At 44.7% G+C, this 19,558-nt stretch overlaps 1 protein-coding gene across 3 annotated transcripts in view; it reads right to left on the bottom strand.

Moving 5' to 3' along the window:
- Positions 1-3,156: 3,156 nt before the first annotated feature.
- LOC105495462 (VPS33A core subunit of CORVET and HOPS complexes) overlaps positions 3,157-19,558 on the bottom strand; it is a 35,403-nt gene continuing 19,001 nt past the window's right edge. For all 3 annotated transcript variants that reach the window (XM_071070912.1, XM_071070914.1, XM_071070913.1), the window contains exons 7-13: positions 14,820-15,013; positions 12,292-12,418; positions 10,443-10,510; positions 9,147-9,284; positions 7,393-7,530; positions 4,404-4,572; positions 3,157-4,029 (exon numbers count right to left, since the gene is read on the bottom strand). In XM_071070912.1, the coding sequence (XP_070927013.1) occupies positions 3,848-4,029; positions 4,404-4,572; positions 7,393-7,530; positions 9,147-9,284; positions 10,443-10,510; positions 12,292-12,418; positions 14,820-15,013 (1,016 nt within the window). In that variant the 3' untranslated portion in view covers positions 3,157-3,847. The remainder of the gene's footprint in view (positions 4,030-4,403; positions 4,573-7,392; positions 7,531-9,146; positions 9,285-10,442; positions 10,511-12,291; positions 12,419-14,819; positions 15,014-19,558) is intronic.

The following is a 19,558-nucleotide window of genomic DNA, read 5'->3' as shown; positions in this document are numbered from 1 at the left end:
CTGACAAAAAAGGTATCCTTTATTTTCTATAGGATGTCATCATTAAACCACATGACTGAATATATCAGACTCTACAATAAATTCAGTCTAAAGATCATCTATGTGATGTCTGCATTTTTTGCCTCACCATCTTTATCATAGTCCCTCTTACTGTCTGCTTTAGACATCCAGTTCATTTTGATATTTTAAAAAGAGTATTTCAGCTGGTGTGGTGGCTCACATCCATAATCCCAACACTTTGGGGGGCTGAGGCAGGAGGGCCGCTGGAAGCTAGGAGTTCGAGACCACCCTGGCCAACACAGTGAGACCCGTTTCTACAGAAAATTAAAAAGATAATAACTTTAATAAAAAAGAAAAAAATAATTATTTCTCTTAAGGCCAGGAGTTTGAGCAACATAGACCCTGTCTCTAAAAGGAAGAAAAAAAAATTAGCTGGGTGTGGTGGTACTTTCCTATAGTCAGCTACTCGTGAGACCGAGGCAGGAGGACTGCTTGAGCCCAGTAGTTCAAGGCTGCGGTTAGCTATGATTGTGCCACTGCACTCCAGCCTGGGCAACAGAGTTAAGACCTTATCACAAAAAAATAATTTCTTCTTGAATTAAACTCTGCTCAATTCAAACACTTCCTCCTGGTGACAGGCTGGTCTTTAATGTACAACTGAGAACAAGACAGACCAGCACGTCATGCTTAATCATAATCCATTTCCAGTGAGGGCAGATCTGAATGGAACAGAACTCACAGTGAGACTGTCCCAGTTTTCTCTGAGAATTAAATGTGCTGTTTTAAATCATCCCTCTTTCAACCATTACTCTTTTGTTCCACAATTAACAAAATACTTAATTCTCTGTTGGTTAGAATTCAACACTGTATAGCAAGACACAAAACAGTGTCTATGTAGACTTCTTTATTAAGGGGGCTGCTGGTGTAGAACTGTCTACCCAACGAGACAAAAGTCCAGACATGATGTAAACAATCCACTCTCTCCAACAATAAATGTACCGTTCACATATCCTTTCTCAGTAAGGGCACACTCTTTTGAGACAAAGACTGCTTCAAGTATTAAATGAACTTACTCAAAGGTGTGTAATATATAATTATCATCTACCACTTTCTATTTGCATACAAATGAAGCAATTGATGTTTTTCAGTCTTTTGCTGAATGCATTTTTAGGAGCTGACCTAACTATTCTCTGAGCAAGCTAAGTATAGAGTCTTGGGTGAGTGTAGACACATGAGACTACAACTAAGTATCTGTTCCCAGGACAGAATCTCCAGCCAGGGAGACCTGACCAGATTGAATTGAGCCCCAGGAACCAAAAACGTGGAGGGGCAGGATGGATTTCATTCTCTAAAGCAGCTGATGACTGCCTGAGGTGGAAGGTATAAACTAATCTCCCTGGGATATAACAAGTATTTGAAAACGGATTTTCTACAATGAGAATGGTTTTCTTTAAGACATTTGCAAATACTGAATATTAAGGCCAAATTAATTCCATGAGAAACAAATCTTTCAATTATTATCTCTACCACCCTTCATTCCTTTTTTTTTTTGAGATGGAGTCTCGCTCTGTTGCCCAGGCTGGAGTGCAGTGACGCGATCTTGGCTCACTGCAAGCTCCACCTCCCGGGTTCACACCATTCTCCTGCCTCAGTCTCCCAAGTAGGTGGGACTACAGGTGCCCGCCACCAGGCCTGGCTAATTTTTTTTTTTTGTATTTTTAGTAGAGATGGGGTTTCACCGTGTTAGCCAAGATGGTCTTGATCTCCTGACCTCGTGATCCACCCGCTTCGGCCTCCCAAAGTGCTGGGATTACAGGCTTGAGCCGCCGCATTCTTTTATTAAAGAGATTTTTAAAAGTATACAGAATTTCTCTTTCATTACTAGTATTTACCGTGCCCATCAGAACTCCACTAATGGGCCGGGCACAGTGGCTCACGCCTGTAATACCAGCACTTTGGGAGGCTGAGGTTGGCCCATCACCTGAGGTCAGGAGTTCAAGACCAGCCTGGACAACATGGTGAAACCCCGTCTCTACTAAAAATACAAAAATTAGCCAGGTGTGGTGGTGCACATCTGTAATCCCAACTACTCAGGAGGCTGAGGCATGAGAATCGTCTGAACCCAGGAAGTGGAGGATGCAGTGAGCCGACGTCACACCACTGCACTCCAGCCTGGGCATGAGCGTGAGACTCTGTCACAAACAAACAAACAAAAACAAAAAAAAACTCCACTAATGAAAAAGGTGGGGAAAAACAATGTGTAGTTACTAATCAACAACCAAAACCACACCTCGCTGGGACCCAGAAAAGCAGGGGACCAACTAATTCTGCTAGCGGCTTGGGCAAGGGCAGCAAAGCTGCCTATCTGACTTGGTGCCGTTGGTGCCTTAACTCCTCCAGAAGCTGAGATGGAGCAGCAAGAGGCAGAGAACACACGGATTTCCAACTGCTCCTCCCACCTCCTGCCCTCCACCACAGCCTGACAGTCTCCCGCAGGAGTAGCAGCAGCTGTGACTGCTGGGCTCCAAGATCAAGAGATACACCTGGAGAAGGCTGAGGCCACCAGAGAGGGGGCTGAAACAGTGTTTTCAGCTGAGAAAGGAGTGGCCACAGACTGCTAGAAAAGTACATGTGGCAGTTACCATGGAAACAAAGTGGCCAGATGCTGAAGAAGCACGAGTTGCCCCTCCTCATCGTGGGACCAGTTGGATGTTGGGCCCTTGATGGACAGGAGAGAAAATGGAAACCTCAATGGAGGCATCCACCACTGCTGTGTCTGGAGTTACCATGTGGGCTAAGAAACTGTCTTTGACCTCTTTCAAAGGCTGAATTCCAGAAGGCTGCTCCTCAATTATCACATTCTTCCATGTCAAAAGCCCCTGATAAGTATGGAACCTACAGAGATCGCATAGAGCATAAACTTTGTTTCTGGGCAGGAAGCTCCTCTAAACCTCTTGCTTTGTAAGAAGTAGAAGGAAGCAAACTTGCCTTAGTGATCAGTGGCGACAGCGACTGATGACCCTAAATATAATCTCCCATACTCTGCAGGAAAAAGAAATCTCAACTCAGTGATAAAATGATCTCTAGCTCCCAACACTTAACCACTGTCCTAGGCCTGATGCACCCTGAAGAAATACAGCACTGGGGATTAGGGGATGGACTTTCTCTTTTTATTTTCAGTTTCACCTCCTCAGTCTCAGCTTTCTTATTTTAACAGCCGGCCTCCTTTGTCTGGCAGAATGGATTATCTACCCCCACCATCCTTAATGTGTTTCCAGAGGCCTCTAATGAAGACCCTGAGCTTAGAAAACTCAAAACCAGTGCTTCTTTGACTCAGGTTGATTCTCTTCTATTCTTCTTTATTCAGCAGATTAGGGGCTGGGCATGGTGGCTCAGGCCTGTAATGCCAGCACTGTAGGAGGCTGAGGTGGGTGGATCACCTGAGATCAGGAGTTTGAGACCAGCCAGGCCAACATGGTGAAACACCATCTCTACTAAAAATACAAAAATTAGCCAGGTGTGGTAGTGCATGCCTGTAGTCCCAGCTACTCAGGAGGCTGAGGCAGGAGAATCTCTTGAACCCAGGAGGCCGAGGTTGCAGTGAGGTGAGACCGCGCCACTGCACTCTAGTCTGGGTGACACAGCGAGACTCCGTCTCAAAGCAAAAAAAAAAAATGGAATACAAAAGAGAAGGAGAAAGCAGTAAACGGTAGCATAATTTAAGAAGCTGACCCCAGAATATATTCTGCATTCCATGTTTCTTCTATGGGGTTTAACTTCCTTTCAGCAACTTCTTCAAAGAGGCAGTTTATTCTGCAGTACACTCATTAAGTCTCCTCTGAATACCCTAGAAAGGTTTTTCCATCAGAGCCTCTATCCAACTGGTTCCGTTCATTAGTTTAGTGGTGGCAATGACATATTCTGTACCTCCATCTTCCAACTGGGAGAGAAATCGCAGGGCAGCAATTTCAGCAAAGGTTACGCCCCCGAGGAAAAATATCAGAGTCACTCGGTTTTCTCCTGGTTGACCTAAAATTTAAACATTTCAGATTAAAAACTATTTATTACTGGTGCTCCTCTTCCCACCTCTTCAAACATTTTATCATTCACAAGAATAAACAAGTGTCTTCATCCAGACAGTTCATCTGAAACCCAGGAATACTGATTTTGATCTCAATGTTTTTTCTAACTCCTGAGATTCTCAACATAGAAGTTGAAAGCTGCTACCCCTCAGGGAATAATCCGACTCTAGTGCTTACTATATACATTAGCAACGAACAAAAGAGGTATATTTAATTCTGACTCCTAAGTGCTTTACTAAGTATTTTACAAAGCAACTGTACAATACCTGAAAACCACACTAACAGGACATAATTATCTGTAGATGCTGGACTGGGACTTACGTTTCTTCTGCAGTCCTGTGGGCAGTGGCTGTCGCTCCTCAAAGTGGGGCCCTGGGAGGATGCGGAGGACCTCCTCGATGCTCCGCCAGCCAGGTCGGGAAAGCAGCTGGGCCAGCCGCACACTGAGCGGGGCATACCCACTGTACACGTAGGATATGTCCGTAGGGTTCTGTGAGATAATTAAAGAACAAAAATCCTGTAGATACAGAGACTTAGAGCAACCTGACTGTGGCCTTTTGGGTAATCCAAAATTATTTGATTTGGATTTAAAGATAGATAAACAACCCCCACCCCTGCCATGCCCTGTTCTAATCCACCCCAGCAGAGCTCAATTTTAGCAGCCAGAGCTTCACTTTTGACTCAAATCTTGAAAAGCCACTCAAAGCAGCTCTAGGTACAGAAGATGAAAAATTACTTGGTTTGGCATGAAACTTCTTTTTTTTTTTTTTGAGACAGAGTCTGGCTCTGTTGCCCAGGCTGGAGTGCAGTGGTGTAATCTCGGCTCACTGCAACCTCCGCCTCCCAAGTTCAAGCAATTCTCCTGCCTCAGGCTCCCAAGGAGTTGGGATTACAGGTGTGCACCACCACTCCTGGCTCATTTTTGTATTTTTAGTAGAGATAGGGTTTCACCATGTTGGCCAGGCTGGTCTTGAACTCCCGACCTCAGGTGATCCACCTGCCTCGGCCTCCCAAAGTGTTGGGATTACAGGCCTGAGCCACTGCGTCCGGCCAGCATGAAATGTAGTGGGGGGAACTTGGCACTCCCCAGCTGAGCAATGATGTGCAGTAACCTTTGAACTTAGCAATCCTACTTTTAGGCATTAATCCTACAGAGATGCTTGCAGAACAAAAGATAATAGACCAAAGTATAAACATATTAACTGCAACACTGCATGTAATAGCAAAGACTGGAAACAACCTGAATTTCTATCAGTAGCAATCTGTTAAATCATTAAATAAGGTATAGCCTCAAAACCACTACGTAGCAATTTAGAAAAATTAAAAAGAAGGGGAAGATCACAAAAGACCCTTCAAGATCCTTTGTTAAGTGGTAGGTGGGTCAGGAGTCAGAAAGGTCAGAACAGTGAAGGCAGCTGAACTAATACGTACATGACAGACTCTAGACATTAAGGGCCTCTATTTTCCCACTGGGAAAAAACCATCCAATTTTGCTCCTGACAGAGGAGACTGTCTAGTTACGAGCTTTTGTTGCAAGAGACAGCCTAATAAAGTCCCTTATGAAAAAACAAAAAAGACTGAAATTTAGAAACATTAGAAAAAAAAATGTATAGCAAAGTACACCCCACTTTGGAGACCAACAGTAGAGAATATGCACTCTTTATGTAAAAATGTATATGCACAGAATCTTTCTGGAAGGATAGATAAAAAACTGGCCACCGTGACTGCCTCTGAGGGGAAACGGTGGAAGGAAACTCACTTGGCCCTGATGGCCCTGCTTTTGCATAGCTTTTTTTCTTTTTCTTTTTTTTTTTTTGAGATAGAGTCTCATTCTGTTGCCCATGCTGGAGTGCAGCAGTGCAATCTCAGCTCATTGTAGCCTCAACCTCTCAGGCTTAAGGGATCCTGCCACCTCAGCCTCCTGAGTACAGTAGCTGGGACTATAGGTGCATGCTCCACCATGCCCTGATCACTTTTGTATTTTTTGGTAGAGACACGGTTTCATCATGTTGGCCAGGCTGGTCTTGAACTCCTGACCTCAAGTGATCCTCCTGCCTTGGCCTCCCAAAGTGCTGGGATTACAGGTGTGAGCCACCGCGCCCATCCATGGCTGGCTTGTTTATGAGAGCTGGACGTCTCCACTGGTTCCTCTAGACACTCTCCACCCTTCTCCGCAATGCTCTATGCCCAGAGATGGACCTGTAGGTCCCACACCAACACACTCCAATGCCTTCTCTTTGGGTCTGACCAGTGCAAAGCACCAGAGTGAACTGGAGAGTGGGCAGCAGTGTGAGGACGAGGTTGTCACTGGCTGGCTTACTCTGCTGGAGGTTGACCGTACCCTCAGCCAGAGGCCCCTCACCCCTTACCTCAACAGATGGCCCCACCACAGCTCTTCTCTCCAGGTTCTAAGATAAGTTTCTAGAATGGCCCCCTCTCCTTGCTCTTCAGGCCGCATCTGGCAAGGGCTCCCTACCACACTGCCTCTTACTGGTCTCCGCTCTTCCCACATCTTTATTTATTTAAGACAGAGTCTTACTCCCTAGCTAAGGCTGGAGTGCAGTGGCGCAAACATGGTTCACTGCAACTGCCTCCTGGGCTCAGTGATCCTCTAATCACGGCCTCTCGGACTAAAGGCTCATACCACCATTGGCCATTTTTTTTTTTTTTTTGCAGAGATAGGGTTTTGCCACGTTGCCCAGGCTGGTCTCGAACTCCTGGACTCGAGCGATCTGACACTTCAGCCTCCCAATACACTGGGATTACAGGCATGAGCCACTGAGCCTGCCCCATATCTTTTTGTTTTTGGAGAGAGAGTCTCGCTCTGTCGCCCAGGCTGGAGTGCAATGGCGCGATCTGAGCTCACTACAATCTCCGCCTCCTGGGTTCAAGCGATTCTCCTGCCTCAGCCCCCCAAGTAGCTGCGATTACAGGTGTGCACCACAATGCCGGGCTAATTTTTGTATTTTTAGTAGAGATGGGGTTTCCCATGTTGGTCAGGCTGTTCTCAAACTCCTGAGCTCAAGTGATCTGCCCGCTTTGGCCTCCCAAAGTGCTGGAATTATAGGTGTGAGCCACCGTGCCTGGCCCACATCTTTATTAAACTCTCCAGAAACTCCCCAATTTAAGAGCATTCTCTGTTTCCTTCTAGGGTTCTGATGGATACAATACATGATGCATTACTTTTTCAAAAACATTAGAAAATTGTTTTTAGAAAGCAAGGCAGATGTGTAGGTTCAGAAGCATGTGTTGTCATGTGGACGATCTAACCAGTCCCTAAGCTGAGACGAGGTGGAGAAGTGTGGCTTACTTGCTCGTTAACATCATCCATCCAGAGGCGTAATGTTTTCCGTATAGTTGGGTAATTGTTTCTGCCCCCCGTCTGCGGTTTCAGTAGGCCGGCCTTCTCCAGGTTGTGTAAGGTCAATATGTGCTCATAGCCATATGTCTGCAAGGGAAGTCATTTGGCCTTGATATAAGATCAGGAAAAGGATTTCTGCAATTTTCAAAGAAGGGCACTTCCAACAAATCAATTTGGTTTGTACCGTAGGACATGTTACCAAAGTCCAGCAATGTTAGTGGGTGGGCACAGAGGACAGGGTGGAAGGATGAAACGTGTCCTAAAACTGCTTGCCTGTTACTATTAATTCAGCTCACTGTTTCAAAGAGAAATTTAAACTTTTTTACTTTAAAGTCAGAATGTATGGACCCAATCTAAGTGAGCATCAAATAAATGATAGTATATTTTTATATGGTATATAATTAGCTCCAAAAAAGAATAAGGCATATCTACACATCCTGATAAGAAAGGTCTCCAGAATATATTAAAAAACAATAATATGCAATGTAGGATATTATTTCTATTTTTAAAAAATAGCCAAGGTCTGGGCATAGTGGCTCACACCTATAATCCCAGTAGTTTGGGAGGCCAAGGTGGGTGGATCACTTGGGGTCAGGAATTTGAGACCAACCTGGCCAACATGGCGAAACCCTGTCTCTACTAAAAATATAAAAATTAGCTGGGCCTGGTAGCGGGTACCTGTAATCCCAGCTACTCAGGAGGCTGAGGCAGGAGAATCGCTTGAACCTAGGAGGTTACAGTGAGCCAAGATTGTGCCACTGCACTCCAGCCTGGGAAACTCTTGCTATGTTGCCTAGGCTAGTATTGGCCTCCAGCGATCATCCTGCCTCAGCCCCACAAAATATTGGGATAATAGGGCTGAGCCACTGTGCCTAGCCTGTTAGCTATTATCATCACACAAATACAATAAACAGTGATGGCTACCAAGACTAATTCCTCTAGGTGTTAAAAAATTTACAAAACAGTGGTGACAAGACACCAAAATGGCAGCATTGTATTTTTTTTTTTTTTTTTTTTTTTTTGAGACGGAGTCTCAGCTGTGTCGCCCAGGCTGGAGTGCAGTGGCCGGATCTCAGCTCACTGCAAGCTCTGCCTCCCGGGTTTTTACGCCACTCTCCTGCCTCAGCCTCCCGAGTAGCCGGGACTACAGGCGCCCGCCACCTCGCCCGGCTAGTTTTTTTTTGTATTTTTTAGTAGAGACGGGGTTTCACCGTGTTAGCCAGGATGGTCTCGAACTCCTGACCTCGTGATCCGCCCGTCTCGGCCTCCCAAAGTGCTGGGATTACAGGCTTGAGCCACCGCGCCTGGCCTGTATTTTTTATTTTAAAAAAAATTTTAACTTTTTATTATTATTTTTTGAGACAGTCTTACTCTGTTGCCCAGGCTGGAGAGCAGGGGCGTGATCTTGACACACTGTAACCTCCGCCTCCTGTGTTCAAGCAATTCTCCTGCCTCAGCCTCCCAAATAGCTGGGACTACAGGTGCATGCTACCATGCCTGGCTAATTTTTAAATTTTTGGTAGAGATGGGGTTTCACCATGTTGGGCAGGCTGGTCTCAAAGTCCTAACCTCAAGTGATCCACCTGCTTCGGCCTCCCAAAGTGCTGGGATTACAGGCATAAGCCACTGTGCCCGCCCCATGAAGTATTTTTTAAAAAGATGCTGTCCTCCTTGGCAAATTAATAATTTGAAAATATACTTACCTGGAGAATCTCTCTTTTGTAATAATCCAAAACTTTTTGTTTGAGCCCACTATTACACACGGATTGGAGGCAAACTAATCTTAACACCTTGATCAACGAGTGCTTTTGGGCGATACAATCCTCAATGTAATTGTTGACCTAGAAATAAAGTAGTGTACATATACATTTACATATACATATACACATACATGTACATATACACACATACACACACACAATGCATGGTTTGGGAACTTAACTTGATGTTTATTATTTTTCAAAGTCCAATAAAGGAGATATGTGGGAAAATGAGCTGTTTTTCCACAGTCCAACCCTTTCCTGAAATAGCTCTGCTAGCCCCAGCCACATACACACCCTGGCCACCACACAGACACACAGAGACACACACACACACACACACACACACACACACACACACACTCAGTGATCAGGCCAAGTCACTGGAGCCCAAGGCTGCTGAGAATACAATTGGTCACTCCCTATGCCTGTCTGGACACATCTGTCTCTAAGGACACGCTTCTGAGAGGCTACCGGATGCCTACTCCATTTCAATAGTATCAACAACTAACCTAACAAAAAGTATCAGTAATTGTTTTATGTTAGGAATTTTCATAAAGTGAATAAAATTTGTTAATATTAAGAGCTACTTAAAGGAGTTATATAAGAAACTCTTTCAAAAGAGCAAATATCTTAATTTATCTAATACGGTCTTAAAGAGATTTGATTTTAGGGGCTGGGTCTCATCTTGCCATGTATGGCAGAAAGTGTCTTGCACAGAATAATGTTAAATATCTGTTACTTGATAAAATCTACACTTGCACATTTTGCATTTGCTCTTAAAAATATTTAAGTGGCTGGGTGCAGTGGCTCACTCCTGTAATCCCAGCACTTTGGGAGGCTGAGGTGGGCAGATTACAAGGTCAGGAGATGGAGACCATCCTGGCTAACATGGTGAAACCCTGTCTCTACTAAAAATACAAAAAATTAGCTAGGCATGGTGGCAGGTGCCTGTAGTCCCAGCTACTCGGGAGGCTGAGGCAGAAAAATGGTGTGAACCCGGGAGGCGGAGCTTGCAGTGAGTGGAGATCGTGCCACTGCACTCTAGCCTGGGTGACAGAGCGAGCTGGGCGACAGAGTGAGACTCCATCTCAAAAAAAAAAAAAAAAAAAAAAAAAAAAAAAAAAAAAAAAAACAACTTAGGCAAGGCATGGGAATCGAAGCAGTTGGTTTTCTGGCTAAAATCTGAGGTTTAATAAGTTTTCAATTACTTGCTAAAGAGGTTTTTTGTCCACATACCTTATCAGTGTCTATTCCAGACATAAACTCCTGTTCCACGGTTAATTTATCAAAGAAGTCTTCAGAAGCTAAAATGAAATTAGCAAATTTGCAACTTAGAAATTAAATGTATTAATCTACTTGAGTGGCATGCTTTTATACATAGAGCACGATTCAGAAACTAGACATGTAGCTGGGCATGGTGGCTCACACCTGTAATCTCAGCACTGTGGGAGGCCGAAGTGGGTGGATCACTTCAGGCCAGAAGTTCAAGACCAGCCTGACCAACATGGCCAAACCCCATCTCTGCCAAAAAAACAAAAATTAGCTGGGTGTGGTGGTGCACACCTGTAGTCCCAGCTACTTGGGAGGCTGAGGCACAAGAATCACTTAAGCGGGGAGTGGAGTTTACAGTGAGCCAAGATCGCGCTACTGCATTCTAGCCTGGGCAACAGAGTGAGACTCTGTCTCAAAAGAAAAGAAACCAGACATCAAGCAAAAAAGCAAGCAAGCAATAAGTTTAAGTCATCACCTGAAGAAAATCTTCTAGGAAACGTGGAGAACTCTAGGCCTCCGCACTCCTAAGTTACACTGAGATACAGTCAACAACAGTGCTCCTCTGTATCCTTAGGATTTTAGTACATACCCCAGAATAAGCGTCAGTATGAATGAAAGCTAATTTCTCAAGAACATTTCATTTTCATCATTAGGTTCAACCCAATTTCAACTAGTTTCCACTTCTATGAACAGGAAAACAAAGGACTGATTTTCCAATACTGTGATTTGGTTAATATTCGAAGTATACTTCATAAAACAATCTCCTATTCAGCTCTTATAGCCCTGTGTTGTAATGAACAAACTCATGTCTGCTTTAATAGGTGTCTTCTGAGCTCTTTCAAAATACTTAACATATACTCTTTGTACCAATTCTGCACAGAGTATTCAAGGGAAGAACACGAGCCAATTAAGTAATCCTTCAAAAAAGGAAAAAAGCGGCTGGCCGCGATGGCTCACGCCTGTAATCCCAGCACTTTGGGAGCCGAGGCAGGTGCATTACCTGGGGTTGAGAGTTCGAGACCAGCCTGACCAACATGGTGAAACTCCATCTCTACTAAAAATACAAAATAAGCCGGGCATGGTGGTGCATCCCTGTAAAACCAGCTACACGGGAGGCTGAGGCAGAAGAATCGCTTGAACCTGGGAGGCAGAGGTTGTAGTGAGCTGAGATTGTGCCATTGCACTCCAGCCTGGGCAACAAGAGCAAAACTCTGTCCCCCCGCCCCCCAAAAAAAAAGAAAGAAAAAAGCTAGACTAAAAAAATTAACCATCTCAAATTATGATGGCAAACTTATGGATAATTTTTTTCTCTTATCTACATTCTAAATATTTTTCATATAAATTATAATGAAAAAATCTGAGTTAACAAGTGGACCCTTCCTCCCTCCCTCTCTCTTTTACTCTTTCGAGACAAGAGTCCTGCTCTGTCGCCTGGTTCAAGCAATTCTGCCTCAGCCTCCCGAGTAGCTGGGATTACAAGTGCCCGCCACCACGCCCGGCTAATTTTTATATTTTTAATAGAGATAGTGTTTCACTATGTTGGTCAGGCTGGTCTCAAACTCCCAACCTCAGGTCATCTGCCTGTCTTGGACTCCCGAAGTGCTGGGATTACAGGCATGAGCCACCAAGCCCCGCCTGGAACATTCTTAACTATTAACATATGTACACTTCATTAACGCTGAGAAGAACACGTGGTACTAAGACAGAGCTGACTCTCCCAGGAGGCATTGTGGTGTTGATGACCTAGGTGTCAAACCTAGGTTGTATGTGCAAGTAGCCCCAGATTGAAACAATCATTACAAAGGATACTCACTAGTGACATCTTTGATCAATTCTGCAATTGAGGTATGGTTTGCAAGCGAGCCCCTTGCTGCCTGCATGTGGGGCAACTGGGAAACGAACTGCTTGATCTCCCCCACGGTCTTAGCATTGTGTCTTTCCTGAAATAAACAAGAGAGCAGTGCCTCAAGCAGGGAAGACAGTTTATTTATTTTATTTTTTTGAGAGGGACTCTCGCTGTGTTGCCCAGGCTGGAGTGCAGTGGCGTGATCTCGGCTCACTGCGACCTCCACCTCCCGGATTCGATTCTCATGCCTCAGCCTCCTGAGTAGCTGGGATAACAGGTGACCGCCACCACGCCCAACTAATTTTTGTATTTTTAGTAGAGATGGGGTTTCACCACATTGGTCAGGCTGGTCTCGAACTCCTGACCTCAGGTGATCCACTTACCTTGGCCTCCCAAAATGTTAGGATTACAGGTGTGAGCCACCGTGCCCGGCCAATATTTTTTTTTTTTTTTTGAGACGGAGTCTCGCTCTGGAGTGCGGTGGCCGAATCTCAGCTCACTGCAAGCTCCGCCTCCCAGGTTTACGCCATTCTCCTGCCTCATCCTCTTGAGTAGCTGGGACTACAGGCACCCGCCACCTCGCCCGGCTAGTTTTTTGTATTTTTTAGTAGAGACAGGGTTTCACCATGTTAGCCACGACGGTCTCGATTTCCTGACCTCGTGATCCGCCCATCTCGACCTCCCAAAGTGCTGGGATTACAGGCTTGAGCCACCACGCCCGGCCACCCGGCCGATATTTTAAGCGCTCTGTTTTTTGTATTGTTCAGAGGATGTTTCATTTATATTAATGAGAAAGGAAGAATGGAATACAAATAAATCAGGGCAAACACAGCTCCAACAGTATATAGAAAAACAGAAAAGAAAAAGTATATATATCACTGAAATACAGAGTTCATGGTGCCTGTCTCCTGAATTAGCACTTCTTTAGAAAAGCAAATGCCTCAGAGTCTGTCTTCCAATGTACCAGCTCACACATTGTGTCAGTATTTTGTGGACATCTGAGTATTGGTGAAAGATAGTATTATATAAATCATACAAATTTCCGAGTAAAAAACTAAGACAAAAAATTATGCTCAGAGGGTATCATAAAGAGGAAAGGTGTCCTATGTAATAGAAAAAAATCTATTTTTTCTGTTGACCCTCAGTCTTTTATTTGATGTCGAGACAGGGTCTCTCTGTCGCCCAGGATGGAGTGCACTAGTGTCATCACAGCTCACGGCAGCCTCTGTCTCCTAGGCTCACCTCAGCCTCCCGAGGAGCTGGGATTACAGGCACACGCCACTGCCCAGCTAGTTAAAAAAAAAAAGTTTTGTAGAGACAGTGTCTTGCTGTGTTGCCCAGGCTGGTCTAGAACTTCTGGGCTCAAGGGATCCTCCTGCCTCAGCCTCTGATAGTGCTGGGATGACAGGCGAGAGCCACTGTGCCTGGCCTGAACCTTAGTCTTGAGTATAGTCTATGAACAAAGCAAACCTAGCTTGGTGATGATGGTATTTTTTGGCAAAATTTAATAAACCAAAAGTAACTTCAGAAATATGAAAATCAATTACTGAATATAATTCCTGAGAAAGATAAAATCTGGAATTACATGGCTGAGTTCCAAGCCAGCCTGGGTAACACAGGAAGTCCCCGTCTCTACAGAAAACAAAACAAAACAAAAAAACAACAAAAAACTTGTTTGGGCATGATGGCATGTGACTGTGGTCCCAGCTACTCGGGAGGCTGAGGTGGGAGGATTGCTTGAGTCTGGGAGGTAGCAGCTCCAGTAAGCTGTGATTGTACCACTACATCCATCCTGGAAGACAAAGTGAGACTGTGTCTCAAAAAAAAAAAAAAAAAAAAAAAAAAATCTGGAACTACATACTCAGCGAAAAATTCATTCTCAAAAACTTCCAATTTATGTTTCCAAAGTCGAAATATTCAAACTTTATGATCTTGTTGAACTCCCAAGTTTCAAAAAGGAGCCTGAGCAAGAATAAACTAGTGAACGGGCAAGAGGAGGTAGGAAGGTGATAATAAAGCCACCAATTTCAAAGCTCTGGGTTGCTGGGGATTTCAGTCTCATTATCACCTGCCACACGTGCTGAGTTTCCCTGCCACATTCACACTGGCTAAACTGGAGTTTTCAGCATGAAGCACAGGTTCTATCATAGAGGATCTTTTATTTATAGTATGGATGGCTTCCTCTTAAGTGAGGTAGGAAATAATTTAAAGGACAATAAAGCAAATGTTTATGATGGAAGTCTGTAAACTGCACACACTTGTGCCTCCACCTACCTCCCACACAAAAAGAACTTTACACAACGCGGGTCTGAGAAAGTTTAAAATGAAAGAAAACTTTGGATCTTCCAATACTGAATTTGCAGTTACTGAAGATGAGAAAAGTTGCATTGAAGCCTGGTTTAATGGCTACATATTTTTGGAGCTCTCATTCCCCTCAGGGATGGGCATCTACCTGAGACCTAGAGTTGCAGAATGACACCCAAAACTTGCCTCACCTCGAATGCCGCCGAGATGATCTTTGCTTTCTTGCTGAGCACAGAGCCCACTGCATTGAAGTTCTTGTCTCGGATCTCAGCATAGAGCTCCTCTGCAGAATTCAGCTGCAGCTTCTTTGCTTCCGTGGGGAGGTCCTTACCACCATCGCCCTGTTTCTTAGGTGCAAATTTCTCTGGAGGTAATTTCACATAACCTGAGCAGCAATGGAAGGGAATAAGCACCTGTGTGCAATGACTGGAAGAACCAATCAAGCGGCCAAGCACAAAACAATTTCCCTCAGGAGAAAATGGAAGATGGCAAATGACACATAGCTCTGAGCTTTTGATTTTCCATGATCAACGTACAGGAAGTAGTGACTCTAATATTGATACCACAGTTCTAATTAACTTTGGGGCACCTATATAAACCACATGCAGCACTGTCTACCTCCTAAATTTATTCAGCGATTAGGTCACTTTTCTACTCAGAAAACTTTCAAGGATCTCCCCATTGACTTTTAGTGTTTTTTCAAACTACATCATGTTCCATTAGTGGATCATGAAATCAAGCTGGTGGGTTGCAAGTAGCATCTTAAAAACAAAACCAAGACAAAACAAAACAAAACAGCAGTACTAAAAACAGCAAAGAGCAGAAAGTACATGTTTCTCTAACATGACGTTAGAGAAACTAGTGGTGACTTCGGTTTTTTTTTTAAATAAAACTTTTGTTTCAGTTTCACATGCACACATATACATACATGTATGTACTGGGTCATGATATAAAATATATTTCTTACTGTGGGTTGGAATCCAAAATAGTTTAAAAGCCATTCTAGAACAAGAATTAGAAACTATGATCTGAGGGCCAAACTCTGCTCACTCTTTTTTTTTTTGAGACGGAATTTCACTCTTGTCACCCAGGCTTGAGTGCAATGGCATGATCTCGGCTCACTGCAACCTCCGCCTCCTGGGTTCAAGTGATTCTCCTGCCTCAGTCTCCTGAGTAGCTGGGATTATAGGCACCTGCCACTACGCCCCGCTAATTTTTTTGTATTTTTAGTACAGACAGGATTTCACCATGTTGGCCAGGCTGGTCTCGAACTCCTGACTTCAGGTGAGCCACTTGCCTTGGCCTCCCACAGTGCTGGATTATAGGCATGAGCCACCACGCCCAGCCCACTTTCTGTTTTTGTAAAGAAAGTTTTATTGGCACACGGCCACAGCTATTCTTTTTGTATTGTCTATGGCTTCTTTCCCATTACAATGACAGAGACAAGGAGGTTCCTCTGTATGACTTGCGCTGTGTAACAAGCGAAAGCCTAAAATACTTACTATCTGGGTCTTTATAGAAAAAGTTGTACACCCTGATCTAGAATAAGCTTCCAAATTCCTTAGCATGGGAGTCTTAATTTCCTTCTCCCTACTCTGCTCCTGCCAAGCCAAGTGAGTCTCTATTTCCCAGGAACACCCCACATGTGCTCATGAACTCCTGGTGGCATAGAGCTGGTGTAACTCTGTAGTAAAGCAATTTGGCAACACGTACCAAGTGCCTTTCACCCCAAACATCCTGCATCAGGGAATCCAGGGAAAGAAAATAATCTGATATATGAAAAAAATCTTATATAGGCTGGGCATGGTGGCTCACGCCTGTAATCCCAGCACTGTGAGAGGCTTAGGTGGGAGGATCTCTCTCTCTCTCTTATTTTATTTATTTATTTAAGAGGGAGTCTTGCTCTCTTGCCCAGGCTGGAGTGCAGTGGCGTGATCTCAGCTCACTACAACTTCCACCTCTCAGGTTCAAGCGATTCTCCTGCCTCATCCTCCCGAGTAGCTAGGATTACAAGTGCCCGCCACCACATCTGACTAATTTTTGTATTTTTAGTAGAGACGTGTTTCGCCATTTTGGCCAGGCTGGTCTCGAACTCCTGACCTCAGGTGATCTGCCCACCTCAGCCTCCCAAAGTGCTGGGATTACAGGCGTGAGCCCCCATGCCCAGCCACTTCTTTTTTTTTAAATTGAGAGAGTCTCACTTTGTCACCCAGACTGAAGTGTAGTGGGACGATCTCGGCTCATTGCAACCTTTTTACCTCCTAGGTTCAAGTGATTCTCCTGCCTCAGCCTCCCAAGTAGCTGGGATTACAGGTGCACACCACCATGCCCGCCTGATTTTTGTATTTTTAGTAGAGACAGGGTTTCGCCATGTTGGCCAGGCTGGTCTCAAACTCCTGACCTCAAGTGGTCTGCCTGCTTCAGCCTCCTAAAGTGTTGGGATTACAGGCATGAGCCACCACACCTGGCCTGGGAGGATCTTTTGAGCCTAGTTCAAGACCAACGGGGGGGCAACATAGAGAGACCCTATCTCTGCAAAATCGTGAAAAGTTAGCTGGGCGTGGTGGTGCATGCCTATAGTCTCAGCTACTTGGGAGGCCGAGGTGGAAGGACTGCTTGAGCCCAGAAGGTCAAGGCAGTAGTGAGGTATGATCACGCCACTGTTCTCTAGTCTGGGTGACAGAGTGAAACCCCGTCTCAAAAACAACAACATTGGCTGCGCATGGTGGCTCAGGCCTGTAATCCCAGGAATTTAGGAGTCTGAGGAGGGTGAATTGCTTGAGTTCAGGAGTTCGAGAACAGCCTGGGCAACATGGTGAAACCCGTCTCTATTAAAAACAAACAAACAAAAAACAAAAACAACAAAAACCCCACTTATGTATACAGATGTTTTTATAATCACACACACAAAACCTAAAATGCCCAGCATTAGAGGAATGACTCTGTAAACTAGGGTTTAAATATACTATGAATTTTCCTTTTTTTTTCTGAGATGGAGTTTCACTCGTTGCCCAGGCTGGAGTGCAATGGCGCGATTTCGGCTTACTGCCAACCTCTACCTCCCAGGTTCAAGCAATTCTCCTGCCGCAGCCTCCCAAGTAGCTGGGATTAGAGCCGCCTGCCACCACACCCGGCTAATTTTTTTTTTTTTTTTAGTAGAGACAGGGTTTCACCATGTTGGTCAGGCTGGTCTCGAACTCCTGACCTCAGGTGATTGGCCTGCCTTGGCCTACCAAAGTGCTGGAATTACAGGCATGAGCCACTATGCCTGGCCTATACTGTGGACTTTAACATAACGATTACAGTATACATACACTGGGAAAATGCTCATTAGCATCCCAAATCAAAACTCAGGTTTGAAACTATTTGTGCAACCTGATTCCATTTTTTGTTAACTAAAGTAAACTACACAAGGGGAAAAAAAGACTAGGAAATGATACCACAATATTAACAGTGGTTGTCCCAAGGTTTGGGGCCACAGGGGAGGGCTGGAGGATAATAAGGGATCTATGTTTTCTTCTATTTTTCCAATTTTTTTCTTAATCAATGTTTGACTTACATTACAAAAAAACTTGCTACAAGGAGGATGGGAATTTATACATATTTTTTCTCTTCCTGGAAAATCCCTTCCCACCTCTCACCTCTCCTATACAGCTATCCCCCTCTCCCCCTGCCACTCCCCATCCTGAACTTCAGAACTCTTCTCTCATGCCTTCCTGGGTGGTACAAGCTCTGGGACCACCCTGTTTCTTTGATTTCCACCCATGACCCAGCATAGGGCTCTCCTGAAATAAATTCCTCTGTCAATAAATAAGGTTTTAAAAAGTACTAAAGGTGCCATTTTTTGGACAAATAACAGTAATAAAAAGACTTTACAATCTTACCACTAAAGACCTTGAGGAGGCATGTGGAAACGCCTGTTCATGTCTCTCTCTCCATTCCCTCACCCACGTCATTCATTCATCCATTCTTGTGGTAAACGGCACATAATATAAAAATTACTACTTTGTCTTACAGTGAATATCCAGTAGCATTTAGTACATATACAACATGGTAGGACCACAGCCAGTATCTAGTTCCACACTTTTTCATCCTAAAGGGAAACCTCGTAGCCAGTAAGTGGTGGCTCCCCATCCCCTTCCCGCAGTCCTGGCAACCACGGGTCCATTTCCCTCTGAATTTCAGACCTTTCCTCCCTTCCTTTCTTTCTAAATATTTTTAAAATTTTTCACCTATTTTATTATTATTTTTTTGAGACAGCGTCTCACTCTGTTGCCCAGGCTGGAGTGCAGTGGTGCGATCTTGGCTCACTGCAAGCTCTGCCTCCTAAGTTCAAGTGATTCTCATGCCTCAGCCTCCTGAGTAGCTGGTACTATAGGCATGCGCCACCAAATCCAGCTGTGTGTGTGTGTGTGTGTGTGTGTGTGTGTGTGTGTGTGTATTTTTAGTAGCAATGGGGTTTCACCATATTGGTCAGGCTGGTCTCAAACTCCCGATCTCAAGTGATCTGCCTGCCTTGGCCTCCCAAAGTGCTGGGGTTACCAGCATGAGCCACTGCACCCGGCCTCATCTTTCTTCCACATCCCTCTCCTACGGCCTTCCCTTGGCTCCGTGTGGCCTCATTCAGGATGGCAATAGAGGCTGGGGACTACGCAGATGAGGGAAGAAGGCCAGGCTGAGACAGGTGTGGGGGTCTGTGGTGAGGCAGGGAGTTCTAGAGGCACTAGGTCCTGGCCACCAGTGGGACCGTGGCCTCTTGCCAGTGCTTCCAGTATTTTTCAAGTCATGGCATAATTCAGGATTATTACTTAAAATGTATCACATTTAAAAACTGACAGAAATAAATACCATGTGGGCCAAAACCAGTCAAACCAAACATGCCTGTGATCTCTGACCTACTCACTCACCAAGGCCAAGCTCTAGCCAGCCA

Source organism: Macaca nemestrina, chromosome 10 (genome assembly GCF_043159975.1).
Source record: "Macaca nemestrina isolate mMacNem1 chromosome 10, mMacNem.hap1, whole genome shotgun sequence".
Lineage (NCBI taxonomy): Eukaryota > Metazoa > Chordata > Mammalia > Primates > Cercopithecidae > Macaca > Macaca nemestrina.
Note: the sequence above shows the minus strand (reverse complement) of the source record. Positions and strands in the feature narration are given on the sequence as shown.